The sequence below is a fragment of the Emys orbicularis genome, chromosome 11, assembly GCF_028017835.1.
Source record: "Emys orbicularis isolate rEmyOrb1 chromosome 11, rEmyOrb1.hap1, whole genome shotgun sequence".
Lineage (NCBI taxonomy): Eukaryota > Metazoa > Chordata > Testudines > Emydidae > Emys > Emys orbicularis.
In genome coordinates, this window is record NC_088693.1 from 49,798,036 (window position 1) to 49,821,242 (window position 23,207).

The window sequence follows — 23,207 nt, forward strand, 5'->3', positions numbered from 1 at the left end:
AACTAGCTATTTTCCAATCAAAGCCACAGAAACAAATGACTGTGTTACTGACTTCCCAAAGCCTTTCCTCTGTTTACAATAGGAATGACACTGGAACTACTGTTGTAACATTGTTGTAGGACTGCAAATGTGCGTATTGTACGTGCCCTGTTCTACACTGTCTCAAGCTGTGGACACATTTATTTTCTTAAGAATTATAGTATCAATATAGAGACTCAAGAAAATGTGCACCATTGAAGTCACAAAAGGCCAAATTCTCCCTTTTTGTACAAAGGCCAAGTAAATAAACTGTATGAAAAAGGGTTTTCTGTGGGATTCAGAAGATTGGAACCATCCCACCAGTCTCTGGAGCATTACTAGAGCTGTTTCTCATTGTTTTAAACTCAGCAGCTCTCATCTCCTTTAGTTGATTTGGAATTAGCTTTATTTTCCCAGCAATAATGAAGAGTTCTACAATGGATGAGAGTTTGGCTGGTGGATCTGTATAGACACAGATCCACCTTTACCCATTTCACACTTAGGGGGTAAGGCATTTGCCTAGCACTGCTCTGTTGATTACAGGTGCTGCAGTTCTGCCTCCATACACACTCTTCTGCTCCCTACACTGATTCTGCTGCATTTTGGTCCCTACATTCTGGTGGTGTGCCTAGAATTTACACCTGAGTGAAGGCTGATGAAACTTCAAGAGAAACATCTCTCCTTGAGGACTAATCTTAGGAAGAAAATAAATTAAGCATCCATATAATATGCCAGCCCAATAGAGTTTGAGAAGAAAAGTCTGTAAAGTCATCCCAGAAGTATATATACCCACAACCCAGGAATATTCTGTTTGATGCACTAGAGTTCAGAATTTGATCCAATTTCTCAGAAACATTGCTTTAAGGAATGCTTACAGCTGAGCTTTTGGGTATAGGGTCCATGTACAGTGGCTACCATTTAAAACGTCTGTATTTATCAACAGTTTCATCAGAGTGTTATGACAGAGGCCTAATATAACATCTTTATAATTCTATTAGCAGGTCATGGTGTAGCTTGAGGCATGTAAAACCCAGGTTTATGTGAACAGACAAGAAATATTGATAAAGCTTGTCAACACAGTTGAAAACCACACTTTTTTTTCTGGGTAGACATACCCAAAGAGCCCAGCTTGACTTTTAGATCTTGAGTTGACTATTCAGGGCTAATGGTTAAAAAAACCAACAATCATCATTTACTTATCAAATGAATAGACTCAATACCGAAATCATGGAGACAATAACTATAAGATCCATAATGGCATTGTTACAAACTCACTTTTCAGAGCAGAACTACACTTTAACTCAGCTCTGAAAATAAAACCTAGGGATCCAGTCATCTGCATTAGAAAGACTTTACACAGGAATATTTCAGAGCTTGCATGTGCAGTGCTTTCTCTTCTGTTTGCTGAGGTTACTTGTTTCACTCCACCCCAGACATCTTTCCGTAGTTAGTCAAGATATGCTGTCGTCATTATAAGCTCTCTCATAAATGCCTCTTTTCTTTGGAAAGTATTATCAATACTAAGCAGCTTGTCATTGATGAAAAAGGGGTTTCTTTTTCTCTCTCTCTGTCAGTTTCATTTGACGACTTACCACCCACACACTGCTAAGAGCTTTTCCTACCAGTATATCTGAATCCTCAGACTGTCACATTAATTCTTGATAAACTTTCACGTCATAATAAAAAGTACATTTGAATGTCAGTGACTCATTCGTTTGAAACTTCAGATCAAATAAAGGGCACCTAGCCACAAGTGGTATCATGGGACACTTTACGCAACATAGAAACAGTTATGTAACAGGTTGGCATTTTCTGTAACTTTTTGATACCCTTATTCTTGTAATTATTTATTATTTGAGCACTGACACTGTTCTCAGCGCCATGCAGAACATATTGGAACACTCTCTATCCTGCTGAGCTTACAGTTTCCAAACTGCGGTAATTTAAACAACATGGGGGTTTTGATACTTTTATTCAAAAGGATCCCAGCGCATGATTTTACACGTTCTTTGGGTTTAAGAACCACTTTATCCACCACAGAAATAGAACCTAGGGTGGATTTCTGGAGTGACACATGGGAGCTGTTTAGCAGCATTCAGCACCACTCTATAACTGCTTAGGACAGGAAGTAAACACCATAAGTGAAATTCTGCCCTGAATGAAGTCAATAAGAGTTTTGCTATTGACTACAATGGGTCCAGGATTTCACTCCACATCTAAGAAAATTGCAGGAGGAATTTTAGGTAGGAAAAACCTAATTATAGAATAGGAATTTGGTGAGAACATCAAACAGCAGCCCTCCTTTTGCAAAAAGTGCTATGGAGTCCTTACTAGATGCAAGAGGACTTGGTTTCATATCTCAAAGACTAACATTTCTTTGATTTGGAATCTGGATCCAAGATGTGGGAATGCTCAACATAACGAGTTCATGACTGGTTCTCAAGTTATTGGTTGTGAAAGAATCACAGACTCAAGAAGGGGTTTGAGTTTTCATTTGTGCTTAAAAGCAAAAACAAGTAGTAATCTGTAAGCACTGTGCTTTGTTTTTCATGACCCTTCCCCTCCACCCCCCAAAAGGATTGTGAAGCTTAGTCTACTAGGCTTTTTAGTTTAATAATTGAACTAGAAATTGAAATGGTCTGTGCGACAATTTATCAAGGCTGTTGAAATTGTAACAAGAAACAAAAGTTTCACAAGCTACTAGGAAGCAATGAGTTTGTCAAAAGAAAATGTTTGTACTGTACAGTATAGGAAGGATGCATGCTATGCAAGGTCATGTCAGCTTTTGCAAAAAAGGAAGTTTATTTATGGGCTTCAAGGCTGAAAGGTAAATGTAAGGGCAAATTTCTCCAGAATGATCCAACCTGATTATGAAAGGAGGGAATTTATTTGGTGCAGAGCTAGGATGTTATTTTCAAATTTGGTGACACTGATTGGAATAAAATCCGACTACACTGACTATATTTCTATTGTAGCTGATGACTACACAGAATTAATACTTTTATCTCATGAACATTGGTGTGGGTGATGACTGTTCATCCTGGGCCAGATACTCCCTCTCTGATGCTAGAGCTATGAAGCCCATCCTGAGTCTATAGAGTGCTAATCCTATTCTGATATCCTCCCAGTCAATCAGTGGCGGTCACCTCCTGTTCTAAGACTCCATTCCCACTAGCCTTTAGGGATATTATCTATGAGATACTGTGTATACTCAATGTTTTCCCTGCTCTGTGGTTATGGACAGTGGGGGGCAAGGAAGAAGAGGCATGGGTGTCTCTGGTTGATACATACAAGCTTCCCTTAAACTGGACACCCAGTTGATCTCTCTAAATTTGAGCTGCCAGCTGGGGGAGGTATCAAGCCACCAGGGTAACTCAGAGAGGCAGAGAAACCATTTATTACAACACCCATACTCTATGTTCTTTGAAGGACTCAACAATTTGAGGGTCAAGATCCTGCCTCTCTCTCTTCCCACGGCAGGGAGGCAGGATGCAAAGAGGCCCACCTGGAAGGGAGTCCATTTAAGAGAGCTCCTAGTCCCCTAAACAGCCTTGAACCATCTGTCCACTGAGTAGCTATGGAACTACTCTTTACACCATTCTGCGTTGGGCCTAACCTGTTGAGAATTAGGTAATCTGGTGTGAATGCCTACTTACAGATGCGTTTATATGCACATTACTGCCATGTCACCATATGCCAGGATTTGCCTTGTGTTGATGTTGTCATGCTGTGTTCTGAATGGCTTAGAGAAAAAGACCTATTACATTTTGAAAACTGCACCAAAATTTTTAAAACGTGGCCTCTAAGTTTTGCACATGAAGCTAATGTCACATGCAGTTAATACACTTGCCTGTGCACATGTAGTAACCGTGTATTTAAAATGGGCATGCCTGGAAAAAAAACTGGTGTGCCTGGGTAAGGGGCAGTCTTTAATTGCACCGTCAGAGGAACAACTCTTGAAAAGAAGAGCGATTCTGTGAGCTCCTGTTTTGTGGAGGGAAGGAGAGTGGTGTATCCTCACCCACTACCAGACCCATCATATTCCTTCCCCTGGTACATGTGGAGAGTACAGCCATGATTCCACCTATTCCCCAAACACGCAAGGAGCAATCCTTACTCCCTGCCCAATTGCATAGGACACATTCACAGTATAGCTCTTACAGAGTGATGTTAGCAGCTGGCATGGGGTTTCTTTGGAATTGTTTCAAAAGGGTTGGGAGACAGTCCAGAAGCTGTAGCTTGGAAAGAGCTTCATAACTGGTTTATACACACACACACACACACACACACACACACACACAATACTTCATAAGTTCTGTCATTTTTATGCCACTTTCTTAGTATCTCACTGCAAGGGCTACGGTCCAATTCATTATTAGGACTGCTCTTTGCTCAGATAAGGTCCAGTTCTGCTTCCACTGAGTTCAATAGGAAAGCCCCCTGGACTTTAGTGGTGAAGGTTAAGGTCCATGATTCTTGTTTCATGCAATTTCAGATGGCGAAAGGGTTAAACTTGTAAACTCTTACCTGGAATGTCCTGGTCTTCTTCTCCATTTTTTGAGTCTGCAGTCACATGCCATGGGACACAGCCCAACAACAGGAGTAAGGTAGTAACTAAGGAACAGTCTCTCTTCATTTCTTTCATCTTTCTGAATAACATACAAATACAATAAATACTTAATAAAGTTTCCTGAGAAACAACGTTGTTCAAAAGAATATGAAAAAAATAAATCCTGATCCACAAGATTTTGAACAGTATAATACACTTTTACGTATATGACTAAGTACACTGTAGCTCATGTGGATATACATGTAAGAGAGAGAGAAAGATGTATGTGTAAAGAAAACATAGGCCTAGATTCTCAGCTGTGCTCTGCAAGGAATCAGGTTTCAGCTCTCTGATTCTGAGATCCCATCCTCAGCGCAGATTAGAAACACAATTAAGAGTCACCAAGCAGTTACGTTTATTTTAAGATACAATTTAAATCAGATCCCAGAGCATGGATTTCTTTAGATGCAGCATTTCAGTTTCCAAAGCCAACTTCCGTTCAACTCCTTAAAGAAGATTTATGTTGTACAAGTGATCAACTAAATTGACTGCACAACAGCTAGGATTCTATCTGAAAATATATATATCTATACATATAGATATATATATATATTTAAAACAAAATTTGATGAATTTATTTTCATTGGCCATATTTTCTGCTGGTAAAATTCCACTGAAGAAAATAGTGTTATGCCAGCAGAGAATTTGGCCCTATATATTTTGAGAAAAGTCATTCATATAATTTATCACCACAAGCTACTAAAGCTCCTTTTCTAGTATTTAGTTTCTTAGTAACGACTAATAAGTTTAGGGCAAAATTTTTCAAAGGATCTCAACGCAGTTTCTAATTTTGTGTACACAGCTCTGAACTCACAATCATTTGAATACAGAATATAGAATTCTGCAAGCAAAAATGGTATTTGTATGTATGAGTGATAAAGAATGCAGGGGGGTGCATGTACATCTAGAGGCCACTTTTTGAAAATCTGACTTTTAGTGCCTACATTTGTTTTGTTTTACAGAAACAAAACACCTTCACACTAATCAAAGTTACCTTAATTGTTCCAGAATATTAAGTGGACAATGAGATCACAGAGAAAAATTGTGTACCCATCAATTCCCCAATGCAGAGAGGTATTATCCGCATTGCAACATCCTTTAGAAGAATAGAGCATGCACTTTTCTTCATTGCAGGCAAGCTCTCAAGTAAGTGCAAGGACTACATTTGTTCCTCGCCCCTCCATTATGCACCCAGAGATTATCTCACCTAATGATATCTAGATACAGTGCTTTACAAAGGTAGTCAACATCATTGCTGTGCTTTAGGGCTAGATACATCATGGGACTTAGGGGCCTAACTTCTGCTTTAGGTGCCTAGGTCCAACATATAGTCACCACTGAGATCTAGTCTTGCCAATTTTGGTTGGATGTGTTCCTGGAGATTTCTTCACATGATAATATTTAATTAAAAATTAATCTTTAATTCCTGGAGACTCCAGGCCAATCCTGGAGGATTGGTAATCCTACTGATATCCTCAAAAGCCTGCTCAGATGCTGCCTAATCCTGTAGATGCTTAAATTCCCTAGTTGCCTACATTTCTTCCAGGAAAGTCTCTTAGGCATCTAAATTTTCTCTGACTGGCATGTGAAAAACCACCTACGTCCCAATGCTGCCAAGTTGCTCAGCTCTTTAACTTGCACCTAAGCCCCAGCAGGATTCTCACACAACCTGACAACCTCTCTCCCCACACTTCTTGTGAACTCAGACACAGAAGAAGAACGGGCCTATTATCTCAATCCTTCCTGGCTGAGCCTGTTACATCAGAGACATGGGAGGTATCATTTTCTTTGGTTATTTGAACATGGATTTATGAGAGGAATTTTGTCTGAGTCAGACTCTGGGCCAAACTTTTAGTTCACTAGAAAAATGAAAGCATGACTAGCTGTAATCTACATCTATCATTTCTATCTGCTCAGGAAATTAGATGTTCTCATCACTATAGTACTTGAGCAACCCACAAACATTAACAATTTTTTTTCTCACAACAGCCTTTGGAAGCAGGGAATTATCACCACCACTTTGCAGATGGAGAACAGAGGCATATGAGGCCAGATCCTCAAAAGTTAGGAGTCTAAATACCTTTGAGGATCTGGGCCATAGAGATTAGTTTATTTGCCGTGGCCACACAGAAATCATGGCAGAGCCAGAAACTGAACCCTGACCTTCAGTCCCCAGTCAGTGCCTTAATGACAAGACTATCATTCCTCCCCTGATAATTTACAAGTGATATTTTTTCCTTCTGTTTATTCGGTTTAATTCCAATCTGTGGCCTTTATATGTAAACAAAAGCAGAGATGAAATTCTGAAAACAAAAATCTAGTACAAAAACATGGAGCACACAATGAGTATTAGAAGTAATTTGTAATGTATGAGTCATCCATTCAATCTGGATCCAGTAGGGCTTTAAAAGTTTTTTCCCACTGAAAGTTTAATATTTCATGTGGCTAGCGATGCTGAGGTATATCGTCATTCAATGTTTTCTATAAGAAATGAGATTTTGGGATTGAGGGAATTGTTTTAACAGAAGAAAAACTACATTGTTAAAGTCTTTCATGGCTCCATTATATTTTTCTGCCAAACTAAACGAAGAAACACATTTGCCTTTCAGTTGTTTCATATGCTTCATTTCAGCTCTTGCCCCTGCCATTGAAAATAATCCATCCATATTATATTTTGGCAAGGTTTCAAGAAGTCAAAACCCATGTTGTGTTAGATAACATGATATTTTGTATTAAACCTCAGCATATGATTAGATTGTATTTCTAGAACCAGATTTGGAAATGGTTAATTTCTGCTCAAGATTTAATAATTGGTCTTTGGATGAGGCAAACTGATTTTTAATTAATAAAATAATTCTGAAAAATCATACAAAAAGCAATGAAACTGAAGTTCTCCCCACATGTTGTCAAGAGAGATTCCATGGTACTTTTCACAAAGGTAGTGTTTTATGTTCCTCTGCCCAGTTGTCACTTATGCAAGTAGTCACTTTAGCTTCAGTTGGCTCACTCATGGGAAAAACGGATTTCAGGGTTGGACACTAAGTAAGAATATTATACCTTCCCATACTCCAACTGCTATTTTCATTAGATAAATATTATTCTTTCCTTCCTGTCCCTAAATAGTAGCATTGCTAGCACTATTATAATGGCCCACATCATTATAATGGTCAGTATGTTCCATCCAGAGTTGAATGATCCATAGGAAGTTCTCCCACTGCCTCCACACTAGAGGAATTTCTTGTTAGCTTGTAGACTTGCTATAAGAATCTCCTGCACTTTCTCCAAAAAGAAGTTCTGTGGATTTCACCAACAACTACTGACTGACTTTCTGTTGCCAAATATTTTCAATTAATTCATTTCAATGCCACCAGCTGAATTTACTTGCAGGTCTTACCTCACCCTGTCATCTGCATTAATCTTTCTGACTTGCCTTTATAGACTCATAGACTTTAAGGCCAGAAGGGACTGTTACGATCATATTAGTCTGACCTTGTGCACATTGCAGGTCACAGAACCTCACCCACCCACTCCTGTAGTAGGCCCATAACCTCTGGCTGAGTTACTGAAATCCTCTAATCTTGATTTAAAGACTTCAAGTTACAGAGAATCCACCCTTTACTCTAATTCAAGTAACCGGTGCCTCATGGTGCAGAGGAAGGTGAAAAACCTCCCAGGGTCTCTGCCAATCTGGCCTGGGGGAAAATTCCTTCCTGACCCAAACATGGCGATCAGTTAGACCTTAAGCATGTGGGCAAGACTCACCATCCAGACACTTGGGAAAGAATTCTCTGTAGTAACTCAGTGTCCTCCCTCTATAGTGTCCCATCTCCGGCTGTTCGAGATACTAGCTAATAGCAGTTGTGGATGGCCCACATAGTCCTTGTAGGCAATCTCATCATACCATCCCCTCCATAAACTTATCAAGCCCAGTCTTAAAACAAGCTAGGTGTTTTGCCCCTTTATCCTTTGTCTGTTACAAAGTCCTTCCTCTTGCCTGTGTCCGTTTCTGCTCTATCAGTTCTCTCCATCCATCCTGTTTTACCAACTTCTCCAGTCTCACACCCTCCCAATAGAGATTATAGAGACACAACACACTGTGCTTTAGGTGAATTCAAGACTGTCTTTATTTCCTGTTTACACAGACCCTTACCTCCTGGTTATATGTTCCCTACTGAACACACTGAATAGTGGCTCTAATTGTTCATAACTAGCACCACACTCCCATCTTCACCTCAATTCAATCCTTCCAGATAAAAACTATAAAAAGCAGGTGGTTTTCAGAGTACATATCATATCTATATGTAGATAGATACATGTACACACCCATATTTTATAATATTATGTATATTTTGTGGGACTGTTAAGACATTCAGTTAACAAACCTAAATAACCGTGTGATCTTATGAGTGTAACCTTTGTTCTCCATTCCGTTATTCTCACTGTTTGCTGCTTTAACTCATTGTATCATGTCCAAAATTAGACTGTAAGCACTTCTAGGCAATTTAAGTGCTTAATTTGTCTGTCAGGCATTTTTGGCACTATATTAATAAAAGTAAACATTGAACAAAAGAGGTGCCAGGATAAAGGCCTGTGGAACTCTGCAGCTATGGCTGTTGGAGAGACTGATCGGTTGCCTAGCAATTCCCCTTTGTGCTCTCTCTCTGAAATAAAAAAGCGGAGACATTTCAAGATATTCCTTCCACTCCTTCCAGGTATTGTAATCAAGAAAGCAGCAACTCATGATTCATGTTGCTGATATCAGCAGTTGATATCTGGCCTGCTCAGTGGCCTCAGGAAATCACTGACCAAAGGCCACTGACACTGAGATTAATGCTGTTTCCATGTCACAGCCTGGCCTGCTTGATGATTAAAATTGGAAAAAAAAAAAAAAAAAGCTGTTTATAAGTGTTGCCTGGCCACTGCTTTCTCAAAATACTATGTGAGACTGTTAGCTGAAATGCTTGCTGCCAGGCACTCTTGCCTTTTGAGATCTAGACCAGGACATATTTAAGAGTTGCCAGCAGCATGTGCTTCCTTTGGGAAGTATTCGTGCTCTCCTGTCACCAAAGGGCTTAGACAGTCTCCAGTTTCTAATCAGCCAAGAAGGGCAAAGGATCCATTTCCATCTTGAGTGACATTCACATAGTGCATGAAAAACAAACAAATAAAAACCAAATAGACTCTGAGGAGGAGTTCAGGAGGACTGCCCTGGATTTGCTTAAGCTTCTCAGTATGGATCTAATTCCCCATGTAATTCTATGAGATGCATAAGAACAATACATGTCCAAATAAAATAAAATAAAATAAAATAAGAGTTTGTATGCAAACAATATAGCATCAAGATAGTGACACAAACCCACAAAATCAGTTAAAGAAGAAATATAACCAACTGATTCCTTTTAGTACCTAGCTCTAAAAGGTCTGGTTTGGGGTCAAATTCTGCCACCCTTACCCACAGTGACTATGATAGGACTCAGAATGAGTAAGGGCTGGTCTACACTAACCCCCCCACTTCGGACTAAGGTACGCAAATTCAGCTACGTTAATAACGTAGCTGAATTCGAAGTACCTTAGTCCGACGTTACCGCGGTCCAGACGCGGCAGGAAGGCTCCCCCGTCGATGCTGCGTACTCCGCTCGCCGAGCTGGAGTACCAGCGTCGAAGACGAGCACTTCCGGGATCGATCCGGGGCACTTCCGGGATCGATCCGGGATCGATTTATCGCGTCTTAACCAGACGCGATAAATCGAACTCAGAAAATCGATTGCTTACATCCGGACCCGGATGTAAGTGAAGACGTACCCTAAGGGTGGCAAAATGTGCCCTTTGAGGTTTCCCTACTGTATCCGTTGTCTTTAGGATGTGGATGCATCTTATGATGCACTTGTCTTACCAGTGTCTTTCTTTGCTTGTGTAGGTTTGTGGTCCAAGTTTAGGAGAAGGTCTTTTTTATCTGAAGCTAGAGAAGCAGTTTTAGTGTATCACATTTATAATCCACTATTTGGTCAAAGGCCTAGACCACATTGTTTAAATAAAGAGCTCTGTACATGGCATCCTGAACTGCTAGAAATATAATATTACATTCAGTATCTGAGTTAAGTCTGAATTGCAGTTTGTGGTTTACATTAGTAATTTTTTTAAATCCATAACCAGGATTATTATATATAGAGAGAGACACATTCTAAGTCAGCAATTATTTCAAGAGTGAGTGGAGAATAAATATTTTTCAGTGAATAAAGAGAATGCCTGACATCATTTGGGCTGGGTAAAGAAGTAAAATCAATATCCAAATCAACTAGATTTTAGAATTCCCCAGTCTTTCATGAGTTCATCAGAAGTAGATATTCCGAGACATTTTGTACCATTCCTCACTTTTATGTTTTGAAGAGAATTTGGAATGAGAAAGATTTCTGAGTACTTTCAGTCCCTGAAGAGCCCCTACATTTTATTTAATGCCCCACTTCCCATGCGTATGGAGCCCTCCATACTGCTTCTCAAGATAATGTAGGCCTAATCCAAAACTCAGGTGGACCTTGGATCTGTCCCAAGTTTGCACCTGAACCCTCCCTATATAGTGGGACTTATGGATTCCAATCCCTCAGGTTTAAATCTAGAATTCTGGTTGCCTATTGCAGGGATAGGAAATATATATCTTTTAGTTCTCAAAAATTGCTTAACCAGTTTTTGCTCAATCCTTCAAAACCCCCAAAAAGGTTTCATCCAAGGCTGAGAACAAACATGCTGTGTATTAAGCCAAAAAGGGAAACATTTGACCAAGTAATTAGCATTTGAAAATGACCCTTTGTAATAGCAACTTGTGCAACCGAAACTATATAACAACAAGATATTCAGTTGGGGGAGTCTAAGAAGGAATTACTGCATTTACACAAGGGACAAAAAATCTCAATGAGACAGTTGCAGTCCTGTTCCCATCTCCCCTCACCCCTTTGAAAAGAGTATTTTATTGAAAGTAGCCCTTACGGGATTGCCAATGTTTGGGTAGTTTCCCAAGAGGAAATTCAGCCTTTATAATTGCACATCAGCCTTATTCTCAAGAACAAGTCAATACAGAATGCCCTTTATCTTCTTACTAAATTCCCCTACAGTCAAACATTCCTAGTATATTGTGTCACCTTGGGAGGAATGGGTGAAGGTTCTAACGCTTACCGTCTGAGGCTCTTTTTGCAGTTTAGGAATGTCTCATATCAGATTAAAAGAAAAACAAAATCCAATATCAAATTCAACTGCTGCTTAACAAAAAAATGTATCTCTACAAAACCAAAAGTTTTACAAATGCTTGCTTAATGTTCAATGGAGGCCTTAAGATTTAAGATTCAAGTGGAATTATTATTTTTAAGGTGGTATATACAATAAAGCACAATTCAAATTGTAGTATGTGTGACCTTCTGCTCTGGGGATCAGAAGCAGCTGGGGCATGTACAATTTTTGCCAATTGCATGCAGGAGACAAGAGGGGATGGACTTAGCATGAAGAGTGTGTGTTAGTGATCTCTCCATTTACTTCCCCCAACCCCTGATCATACTTGGCCAGATTCAGGTATCCTCACTCCACCAGAGTAGCATCTTACTCCACATGTGGTCCCATTGACTTCAGGACAGGAATGATTCAATCATGCATCAGTGACAGCTTTTCTTTACATCAGAATATCAGGAATTTAAACTCAAGATCTTATTGACCCATAGAGTTAGAAAAAGGAGCATTTTACTACTGGAAAAAGGAGACTCCAATTCTCCAGTGGGACCATGCCCTCTAGTAAGTCCCAAGAGGACTGACTTTAAAGCCGTGCCAGAAGATAGGATAGGTTATTTCTAGAGCTCCCTCTGAGCTCTCTACAATGGAACTAATGGTAACTGTTGCATTTGACTTTACAGTTGGAGGGTTACAAACTGTAGTCCCAATAAACTTTAAAACTTTCTAGACCATTCCTAAAATGGGGTTTTCTGTGGCATAAGGTTATCTGATGGTCTAGGGTGGTATACAGGCCTTTTCAACGCTGATTAGTGATAACCTACGTAACATATACTCGTGAATAATACCTATGCCTGGTCCATGACCCTCCCTACCTGAAGGTGGGGGAAAGTGAGTGGTATAGAGGCAGCTGCAAGCCAAATGGGAACTTCCTTATGACAGGAATCCTAACTGTGAATTCCTTTATGATGGGAATCCCCAACTATAGAGGAGCTGTAAGTCCTATAGCCGGAGTGGCACAAAGGAGACTTAACCTGGGATTTGTCCCTTTATATCCTTGTAATGGCTAGAAATAGCAGAAAACTTTCTCCACGTTTGTAGGGATTTTGCTGGGGAAAAAAACAACACACAAACTTTTCTGTGTTTTCTGACCAGTTTTCAGGAATACATTTTTCATGACCTGCAGTGTTAGACCTTTTGAATATACTTATTTTGCTTTGCAGCCTGTTCTGCACTAATTTCTATAGTAACTAGAGTTTAGCAGCAAACATTTTCTGTCTGACTAAATGGAAAGAAAAACAAAAGGTGGGTTCATATATTAGCAACTGACAGCGTTAGAAAAAAGCATCAAGTGACATTTCAGTGACCATGAAAGTGACTTATTCAAACTGATAGCATAGGAAATGGAAGAGGGGAAAAATGCAAAAGATATGATAAATTCAGGAACAGTAAAACATAGGTTATGAAATTTTGAGCGTAGTCTTAGGTTGTATTTAGTACCGTTTAAAATTAAGGAAAAAAGATCTAACTAGATAAGATTATAGCAATTCTGACTTAATTTAGTCCACTAGTCCTTTTGGATAATTCACTGTGCTTAAAAATATACATAATTTCCCCACATTTACTCTAATCAGTAGGATCCCAAACTGGACTATGTCCCCATTCTCATCACTGAACTAACCAAAGCAGGGTTTTGCCCTGTGGTAGAAAAGGTATTTTGATCCACGCAGTACTTTTTAACAAATGATAGCACCATGTTTTTCTCACTGACAGTGCTGTAAGGAAGAAGAAAACCAGGCCTATCATTTTTAATCTGACAGCATCCCTAAAAGACAAATATTTACTGAATGTAGCTTGCTTTGGAAAAGCTAGGAATAGACAGTGGTTTCTGTTTGCACTCAATTAATATTTGAATGTTGAAATGCTGTTTCTCACACATCTGTTTCTTCTCCCTCTAAAAAATAAAAAGTGATTGAAACAAGGTAAATCTAAACAAACCATGATATATATGTTTCAGAAAGCAGTCAGAAGTTTTGCTTTTGACATGATAATACCAACAACAATAAAAAAAAGCACACACCAGAATTTATTTCTGAATCTAAAGTATGAAGGAAGAATGTCTGCTGGGTAAAATGTCCAATTTTTCTGTTTCATGTTCACCTCAGAAGATTGACTGGTCTTCCTGTTTTGATATGAAGCAACAATTACTGGACTGTAAACTGTGTGCCAATTATAAAATGTCCCCCAATATCTTACAGGCCCTGAACCAACTCCAGGCCTGTGGCATGTAGGTACACTGCATGTGTTAAGGAGAAGTGCAACTGTAAAGAGTCTCTTCTTTCATGGTGCACCTAAACAGCACTGGGCAAGTACTAAGACCACCACTGGGATCAAGACTCTGTGTTATGCCACAAGGGCAAGTCTTCAGCTGGCTAATCCTTGATTGCAGCTGACAACAGGGCCTTGTGGGCCTGAAGGAATCAATAGAAAATGATATTTTTTTCTGTTTTTGAGCCATTCTATAAAATTTAACAGAAAATAATGTGCCCACTGTAGAATGGCTCAAGGACCCATAGAATGGAGATCATTCTCAGTTCAACTATATTTGTGGAGGTTCCATTTGAGCAGATCCTGCTATAAGGTTCTCCCCAACAAGCTGATGTTAAAGAGTGTTTGCATAGATAGGACAATTATCATCTCCCTATTGTCCATGCCAGACTACCCAGTACTGCTTAAGGACTTAGCATCTTTACATGAAAGAACTTAATGTCTTTGGGGGTAATGTTATTTTTTCCTGGATTTTTGCATGGATTTTCAATTGAGCAATGCTGAGGATCTGTCCCCAACTTCCCCTCCCCCCAGACTCTGCACTAGTAAACATAAAAGATTAACATAAATAGCTGCCAGATTTTCAAGATCGTGATAAGAACTTTTAGAATACTAGCAATATTTCAGAAACATAGGAGCTTGAGAGGAATTTTAGCAGAAGGGTCTGAGGCCAATTTTATGGAAAGTCTTCTGTCCACACACTGAGACAAGACTGTTCAGGTAAAATCTTCAGCTTATGCAAGTGGACATAGCTCATTGACTTAAAAGTAGATTTGGAAGTTTACACTAACCAATTTAGGATCAGGCCATCTACATACACTGATAAGGTTTACAGAATTTCAATACAAAGTTTCTGAAAGATACTGATTGCTTTAGATTACCAAATCTAAAGGATTTTAAAAAATTAATTCATTGTTGCCAGGTTTGCTTTTCACATTTCATTCTAGGCAGGGGGCAGATATCACCAATTTGGTTGACTTAATATACCCTCGCTACACACACACACACACACACACCCCATTTGAAAGCTTATTATGTCTACTTTAAGATGAAATATTACATGGAAATGTCAAGTGATGCCATTAGGGATAAACAATGTTCCCCCCCGTAACATGTTAAAATGACTCCTTTGAAATCTTTACATTTGTTTCATTAGTTTAATGACCCTAAGACATAAAATTGGGTTTTGTTGTGACCTCCAAGCTTTGTTCCATAACATTATTAGGTGCTAGTTCTTGGCAATTCAGAAAGCATGCCCTTATTGTTCCTATCTATTAGACAGCTGAACTTCCTGCCTTCACGTCTGTCCATAAGACTTTCAGGAAGGACGGTTTATTTTACATTTTGCCTGAAGTACTTTTATGACTAATTTAGAGAACTGAGTCACACTGATGTTTTTCATATTTCTGTTCCCACCGTTCCCCCTCCCCCATAATTTTCTCCTTTGTCCATTTTTCCCCCACTGAACATTAGTGCTATGTATCCTTCTTCTCTTATACTCCCTATACCAAATCTAGTGTGTAGTTATTTAGATTTTGTCACTTGTTTTTAAATCCAGTTAAATATCATTGTGCTTTCATTAGAGTTATCATAAAAGAAGCTCAAGTTCATGCTGATCCGAAGTAGAATATTGCACAAATCATTTTTTGTTGCTTGTTCTATTTTTTCATTCAGTATGACAACAGTCATTACCTTGTTCATTGTTTAAATAATCTATGGACCAGACAGGGAAAATATTCTTTTGATTTTAATAATGAGTGAAATTGATTTATAGTTACATGAGATTTGTGTAATTCTGCTACAGTAGACAGAGCATTCTGCTGATTCTTAAAACTGTAATTGCCTCTAAAGGCATGGGCTCATAGGATTTGAAAATAGTCTAGCAGACAGACCACAAAACTCTGCCTGAATAAATCTGCCTCTCTCCCTGGAGCTTCCACTGTATTCAGTTGAGTGCAAGCAGTGTTTGAAAAGCATGAGACGTTTCATGACAAACTCTGGGTTACTGATCAAAATTAGTATAAAATGTTTCACTGATGGTTTGGTTCTAAGCAGCCACTTTGAGCTTGCCAAAATGCCCATATGCTGACAAGTTCACTACCAGCAAATAGTTCCTATTGTAAGAGCACTGTCTCTTTAGAAACAAAAATCTACATTTTTTGCAATCCCTGAGTACTAGACTTTGCATCTGGACATCTGACTACAGTACCTAACACATGCTAAGGAAAAACCAACCAACTTTTGACATCCTTTGGGCAGAATTTCTTCCCCCAAAGAAAGTCTTTTGCAAAACAAAGACTTTTACAAAGTACTCACCAACCAAATTCCTGTAAGCAGTTCTTGAAAGAGAATTGGCGAATTCTTGAAGCGTGTTGAGCTTGCTTCTCCGCTATCAATTCTTGTTGAAGATAGGACTTGGGAGTGGGGGAGATACAATGGGAAAAATGCAATCTGATCCTGCTATAATGCAGCTGTAGCAGCCTGCTGATTACACTGCCAGAGGTTGCTCCTCTGTTTGTTGTGAAGAGAGGGTTATTCTGGCTAAGATTCAATGAGATCAGCAGCAGTGGGGAAGCTTCCTGTTTAGAGTGTTGTGACCTTGCCTGCGTTTTAGGGTAACTTTTCTAAATAGCACCAACCACAAAAGAAACATGCTTCCAGTATGGAGGAAACTGGATAAGGAGGAAGTCTAAATGCTAGCTCAGTTTTTTTGCTAACTTCAGTACATTGATGACAGTCATAAAGTTGTTTCACTGTTTACTTCACAGGGATATGTTAAAACTTCCCATGTATTCTGCTTGCATCATATTCTCTTTATGTAATAAATGAAGTTCTGTTCAAGAGGGGAATGACTTATCCATTATACGCATAGAACTAGATTAAATACAGGGTCTACATTGGCTTCTACTGTATGGCGACTATAACTTTCCCTCTGCTGAGGTGCCTTATGAGCACCCAGTGCAACCCCAAGAGCTGGGGGCACTGGCTTGAAGGGGGGCATGGCAAGGGATATGCAGATATAGCTCATCTCCTCAGCAAGGTCTGAGGATCAGGGTTCCTACGGAGCCCCTGGTAAGTTAAAAGCTGTCCCATTGCTAGAAATATTGCCTGCCCTCCATTGTAGGCAACCCCCCAGCCCTATCTGAGTGGCAGTAGTCCTTGCTCACACAAGAGCTACAGGTAGGAATTCTCTTCACTTCACCAGCTTATAACTTCAAAGGTGATGTTCCCAGAATGGGATACTTTTACATAAGGCCAAAATTTTCAAAAGCCACTAGTGAGTTTTGAGTGCCCAACCTTAAAGGTGGCCTGATTGTCAGATAATGCTGAACACCAACTCTCTGAAGATCTCAGCTTGAACTCTCAAAAATGGAGACACCCAAAATCACTAATCCATTTCTGAATCTCTTGACGTATATGTTTACAGTTTGGGTAAAAATACTGGATGAAACAAACTGAATCACAAGCCATTATGCCTGATACTATTTTTCTTAATCTGGTAACATTTACTTACCAAATCATCATGAAAAATTCAGAATAGCCCCCAAACCAGGCAAAACTGCCCTACTTTAGAGTATTATAAACCCCAAACTCAGATCAATTTTGAGGGAACTATGCTGAGTTTTAGGCACAGAGAAAGGGTTTTATAGATCTGGATGGAAGTCAGACAAAATTTGCTAATTTCAGCTGAAATTAAAAATAAAATTGTCATCCCCCGCCATGTTCCAAACCTCTCTGAATTTCACTCAACTTTGATCTGTAAATTCTAACAGGTGTTTCTATGGAAGAGATCAGCCAGACACAATAGCTCCCTTGCGATATATTGGGGCCTAATCTTGTATACACTTACACACAAGTAACTTTTATTGTACGTAGTTCCTTTGAAACCAATGGCATTTCTCACATCAATAAGGTTACAAGTGTATGAATATGTTTGTAGGGTCATGACATCGGTTCAGCCACTTCAGTGAAGATCCATAAACTTGAATGCTTATTTATCCCCATTACAGCATTTTTTTTTTTTTTTTTTTTTGGAGAAACCATATATAAACAACAATATTCTCAGGGACGCAGGGAGAACAATGTCTCTATTTTTATTAAAAATTGGCTGACTAACAAGAACTTTGATAAGTAATGAAATCAAACCAGAGTTCAAATTTTTCATTGTAGATAGAAAGCACAAAATGAGAAGCTTAGCTCAAAGGACAGCGTCTCTCATTTGAAGATGATCCTGTTTTCCTTTAGATTTTGATGAGGTAGCTCCAGTTCTCCACATCTACATTCAATCCTCATGATTTACCAAATTACAACTATTTATCTTTGAATTTCTTTGATTTATAATTAGGAGCTGACAGACTATGACTGAAGTTGGGAACAGACTTTGAAGATGAAACCAGACTGATTTGAGCTTTCAGCATCACTAAATAAAGTTTGACTTACAGTCTGACCCAAAGCCCACTGAAGTCAGTGGAAAGAATTGCAGTGCCTTTAACAGACTCCTGCAATATTTACAGGGTGTCTTTCTTAGTGTCTTTTGCTTTTATTCAGTATATTCAGTGAGATGGAATTTGAGAGTTTTAAACCCCTAGAGTCATTAGAAAAGTGCTAGGAGACCCCAGTAATTTCTCAAACTGTACAACAAACTAACAAAAAAGAATGTTCACTGACTTAAAGTCTCCTCCTAAGCTATCATCACTTTGTAAACATATCTGGAATAGTAGTGCAGTGATATATCTGTTCTAGGATCTCAGGAAGCTTAATTCTGGAATTTTCTAACTTTTCTGTGTGCAACTTTTCAATCTGCATGTTCTTGTGTTGTATTTTATGTAATATATGTGCATACACATCAATCTTCAGTGCAAAGATTACAATTACAAATAGCCTTTGATAAGATTTAAGAGATCTGATTTCTGATGTGATTTAACACTGGACTCAGTATGGCCATACTACAATCCACTAGAGAGATGATCACTAGCTGCCACAAGAACTCAGTTAAATCGTGATGAAGAGATATGTATAAAACTGAAGTAGGCAAGAAAATAGAGACAAACAAACAAAAAAACTAAACACGAGCAAATTTGTTGTAGACGTGTGCTCTTTAAAACACTGCTCTCACTTGCATTCCTTATTCAAATCTTAATCTTTCAATAACCTTCCCCTCTCTTATTCTTGACAATACTAAATGAGTTCTATACAGACAGGGTCCTTCACACTCTACCTGGTGTCTGTAACGTTACAGCCCAGACAGCATCAGCAAGAGCCCTTTATAACAAGCTGCAGGTGGCTCTCATGCTCAGCCAGGCAGATCCACTGGACAGAGTGGTGACCCTTCCCTGAACTTTTTTCTGTATCTTTAACCCTTTGTTGTCCCAATAGCCTGTTAAAGTGTGGGAGTGGGCAGGCAGCTAGTGGGTATGAGCTCATAACAGGAATCTCTTCTGCTGTTCATAAATTCCCTCATGGAATTCAATGACATGGGAAGCCCCACTGTGTCCCAGGACAATCACTGGAAATTAGCAATACTATTAAGGCTTTGCATTTTCACAGTGACTTCCATCCGAGGATCACAAAGCATTTTACAAATACTACCCACCTGCGAGATATTATTTGCACTTTACGATGGGAAACTAAGGAAGTGAGAAGTAAAGGATCAGCTTTTCAGGAGTAGGCGTGTGCAAATTAATTTGCATATACCTAGGAGAAGCATGCAAATAGCTGGTGAGTGCATGTGTAGGATATGTCATGCAAATTGTGGCCTGTTGGGCGCATACCTTAGGCTTGCACAAACACAGACACATGTTCAATTGTGCCATGCTTAATTCTGAAATTTGGCACTGTGGATGTTTCAGCTCTGACTGAGATTGAGTTAGCCACCCAAGCTCAGACCTAGGGGGTCCGAGCTGCTGCCAAAGCTAGGATGTCCACACTGCTATTTTTAGCCTACTAGCTCAAGCTGAGCTAGTATAACTGTTTACCCAGTCTGGGAGGCTGACTCCCAGGTGCAGCGTAGACGTAACCCCCGTCTGTTCAAGGTTACACAACATGTCTGTAGAAGAGCTGGGACTATAGTCCAAATGTCCTGAGTCCCAGTCACAGGCACCAACTTTCCAGAGTGCTGGGGGGTGCTTGTCCCCCGGCTCTGCCCAAAGCACCACCCCCACTCCACCCGTTCCCCAAGGCCCCACCCCCGCTCTGCCCCTGCTCCATCCCCACCCCGCCTCTTCCCACCCAGTTCTGTCCCCTCCCCTGAGCACGCCCCATCCCCGCTCCACTCCCTTCCCCCCTCATCCTCCTGCTTGCTGCGAAACAGCTGATTGCAGCAGGCTCGAGGTGCGGGGGATGAAGGGGAAGGTGCTGATGGGGGGCTGCAGCCCTGTGGGTGCGCCAGCCCGGAGCACCCAGGGAGTCGGCGCCTGTGGTCCCAGTCCAGTGCTTTAACCGCAAGATTGTCCTTTCTCTAAGCATGTGCTGTGTGTTGCCACTATAGGGGTACATCTACACTGCAATTAAACCCCTGCAGCTGGCCCGTGTCAGTTGACTTGGGCTCATGAGGCTTGGGCTGCAGGGCTTTGCAATATTGGGTAGATGTTTCAGCTCAGACTGGAGCATGGGCTCTGGGACCCTTCCACCTTGTGGGGGCCCAGAGCCCAGGCTCTATCCTGAGCCCAAACATCTACACTGCAATTTTACAATCCCATAGCCTGAGCCCTATAAGCCTGAGTCAGCTCACATGGGCCAGCCATGGGCATTTTATTGCAGTGTAGACATAACTTAAGTGACCTAAAACCAACCCAAGATGCCTTTTCTGAGGGATGTTTTCTGATTAGCTTCGCCACTGGAGTTAGCACACTAAAAACAAAACAAAGGGAAAAAAACCACTATGTAAGAATTATTATACATGAGCAGCCCTCCTCCGCACAACTTTGTAATGGAGTGATTTTGACAGCAGGTTACATTTTACAGGACCCTATAGCTCAGGTAACAAGGAATTCTGCAGCAGAGCCCTGATGAGGTGTCACTGTCTAGCCTTCAGTCATTTGCCAATGGTAAAGAAAAATAGGAAGAGTTGCTTTCTGACACTGAATGAGGAACTTCATCAGATTAAGGAAGTTATCCTGGAAACTTCTCTCTTTCAGTGGATTTCAGCCTGGAATCTTCCCCCATCTCTTACCACCTGACAGCTTGCTATAGTTTAAAGAAACACTACACATAACCTCACCCTTTCCTTTTGTGGTGTTTTTTTTCTAAACGCCTTCTAAAGGCTTGTCTACACTGGCAAGTTTTGTCAATGAAACTAATGTCGACAAGGAAAAATCAACAAAAGCAAAGTTGCCAAATGTCCTGAGTCCCAGTCACAGGCACCAACTTTCCAGAGTGCTGGGGGGTGTCCCCCGGCTCTGCCCAAAGCACCACCCCCACTCCACCCGTTCCCCAAGGCCCCACCCCCGCTCTGCCCCTGCTCCATCTACATTTTCTCCCTCTGTCGACAGATCGTGTCCACATTCGGGGCACCATTGTCGACAGCGAGAGCAATGGACTGTGGGTATGAATCCCACAGTGCCTGGCGACACCAGCCGTCACTAGGTGTTGTGAGAATGCAGAAATGGAGTGCAGCACATCCTGGGATGTGCAAAATGTACCTGTGATGTTCCCCTCTGGTGTTGTCTGGACCAGTGATCTGCTAGGTCACTCCAATCCTTGACTCTGGGAACCAGCCTTACCCTGCTCTGCTGTGAGAACCCCCACTCCTGGGCTGTTCATGCACAGCCTCTGGCAGGTAAGCTGCTCCCAGCTACTTGCAAGCAAATGACACCAGCCCATATCTCTGGTCCCAGAAACAACCCTAGGAACCTCCATCTTGCAGTGTCCAGTTATGCCCACTGGACACTGCAAGCTTATATACATTCGTCAGTTTAACAAAGAAATTGATATGTACCAGGCTTGTTATCCCAAGGGGAGCCTCTGACACTTCAAACCAAACACACTGCTTCAGGTAGAACAAACAAACAGATTTATTAGCTATAAAGATAGACCTTAAGTGATTACAAGTCAAAGCATAACAAGTCAGATTTGGTCAAATGAAATAAAGGCAAAACGCATTCTAAGCTGATCTTAACACTTTCAATGTCCTTAAAAACTTAGATGCTTCTCACCACAGGCTGGCTGGTTACTTTTCAGTCAGGCTCTCCCCTTTGAGCAGCGTTTCAGTCGCTTGGTGGTGGTGGTGGTGTCTGTAGATGTAGGTGGAAGAGAGAGCCTGGCAAAATGTCTCTCCCTTTTATCATGTCCTTTCTTTCCTCTTGGCTTTGCCTCCCCCCTTCAGAGCCAGGTGAGCATTACCTCATCGCAGTCCCAAACTGCCCAAAGGAAGGGGGTGACTCCCTTAAGGGTCTAACAGATTCTTTTGTTGCTGCTTAAGCCAGTGTCCATTGTTCTTGTGAGGCTGGGCTGGGTTTATCCCATCCATGCCCTGATGAGGCGTGAACTGCCTCTCTGTTCTTGGAGACTTTTGCATGGGCTTGCTTTAAGCCATGAGGATACATTTTCAGCCTCATAACTATATACATGAAATTATAACCTATAACCTTCCTATAACATTACCGTAACATCACTATAACAACCATGCTCAGTGCATTCTGAGCTTTCCGAAGACACCCAACATGACGAACTTTGCATTGGATACCACACAGCCATTTAACAAAGATGAACGTGGGGGTGTAGGGTGTTCCCCCGAGGTACAGAGCGTCACAGTACCATCATGCACCGCTTTGTGTCCCAGCCTTCCAATGGTTTCTGGATTCCTTTCACGACATTTTTCCAACTGTCAGTCTTTTGTAGTGCGCGCTAACATCTGCAATGAGAGAGAGGATGGATCTCCTATGTGCTGTTAGCTGTCATGAGGACATGGCGCATGGCAGCACAGTTACTCACAGAGTTACTCACAAAGTTACTGACAGAGGATGAATCGCAGGCACCCAAGTGTGATATGGACAGCAGCTACTTATCAGTGCTTTGTGTATTCACAGAGCAGCTGCATACAGTA

General features: G+C 40.6%; 1 protein-coding gene across 4 annotated transcripts in view; it reads right to left on the bottom strand.

Annotated features, from left to right (window-relative positions):
* The window catches only part of TFPI (tissue factor pathway inhibitor), a 134,066-nt gene that overhangs the window by 34,410 nt on the left and 76,449 nt on the right, over nt 1-23,207 (bottom strand). For 3 of the 4 annotated variants that reach the window (XM_065413563.1, XM_065413561.1, XM_065413560.1), the window contains exon 2: nt 4,546-4,667. In XM_065413563.1, the coding sequence (XP_065269635.1) occupies nt 4,546-4,663 (118 nt within the window). In that variant the 5' untranslated portion in view covers nt 4,664-4,667. Of the gene's footprint in view, nt 1-4,545; nt 4,668-16,480; nt 16,679-23,207 lie in introns of those variants that run through there. The other variant, XM_065413562.1, reaches the window with a different exon arrangement.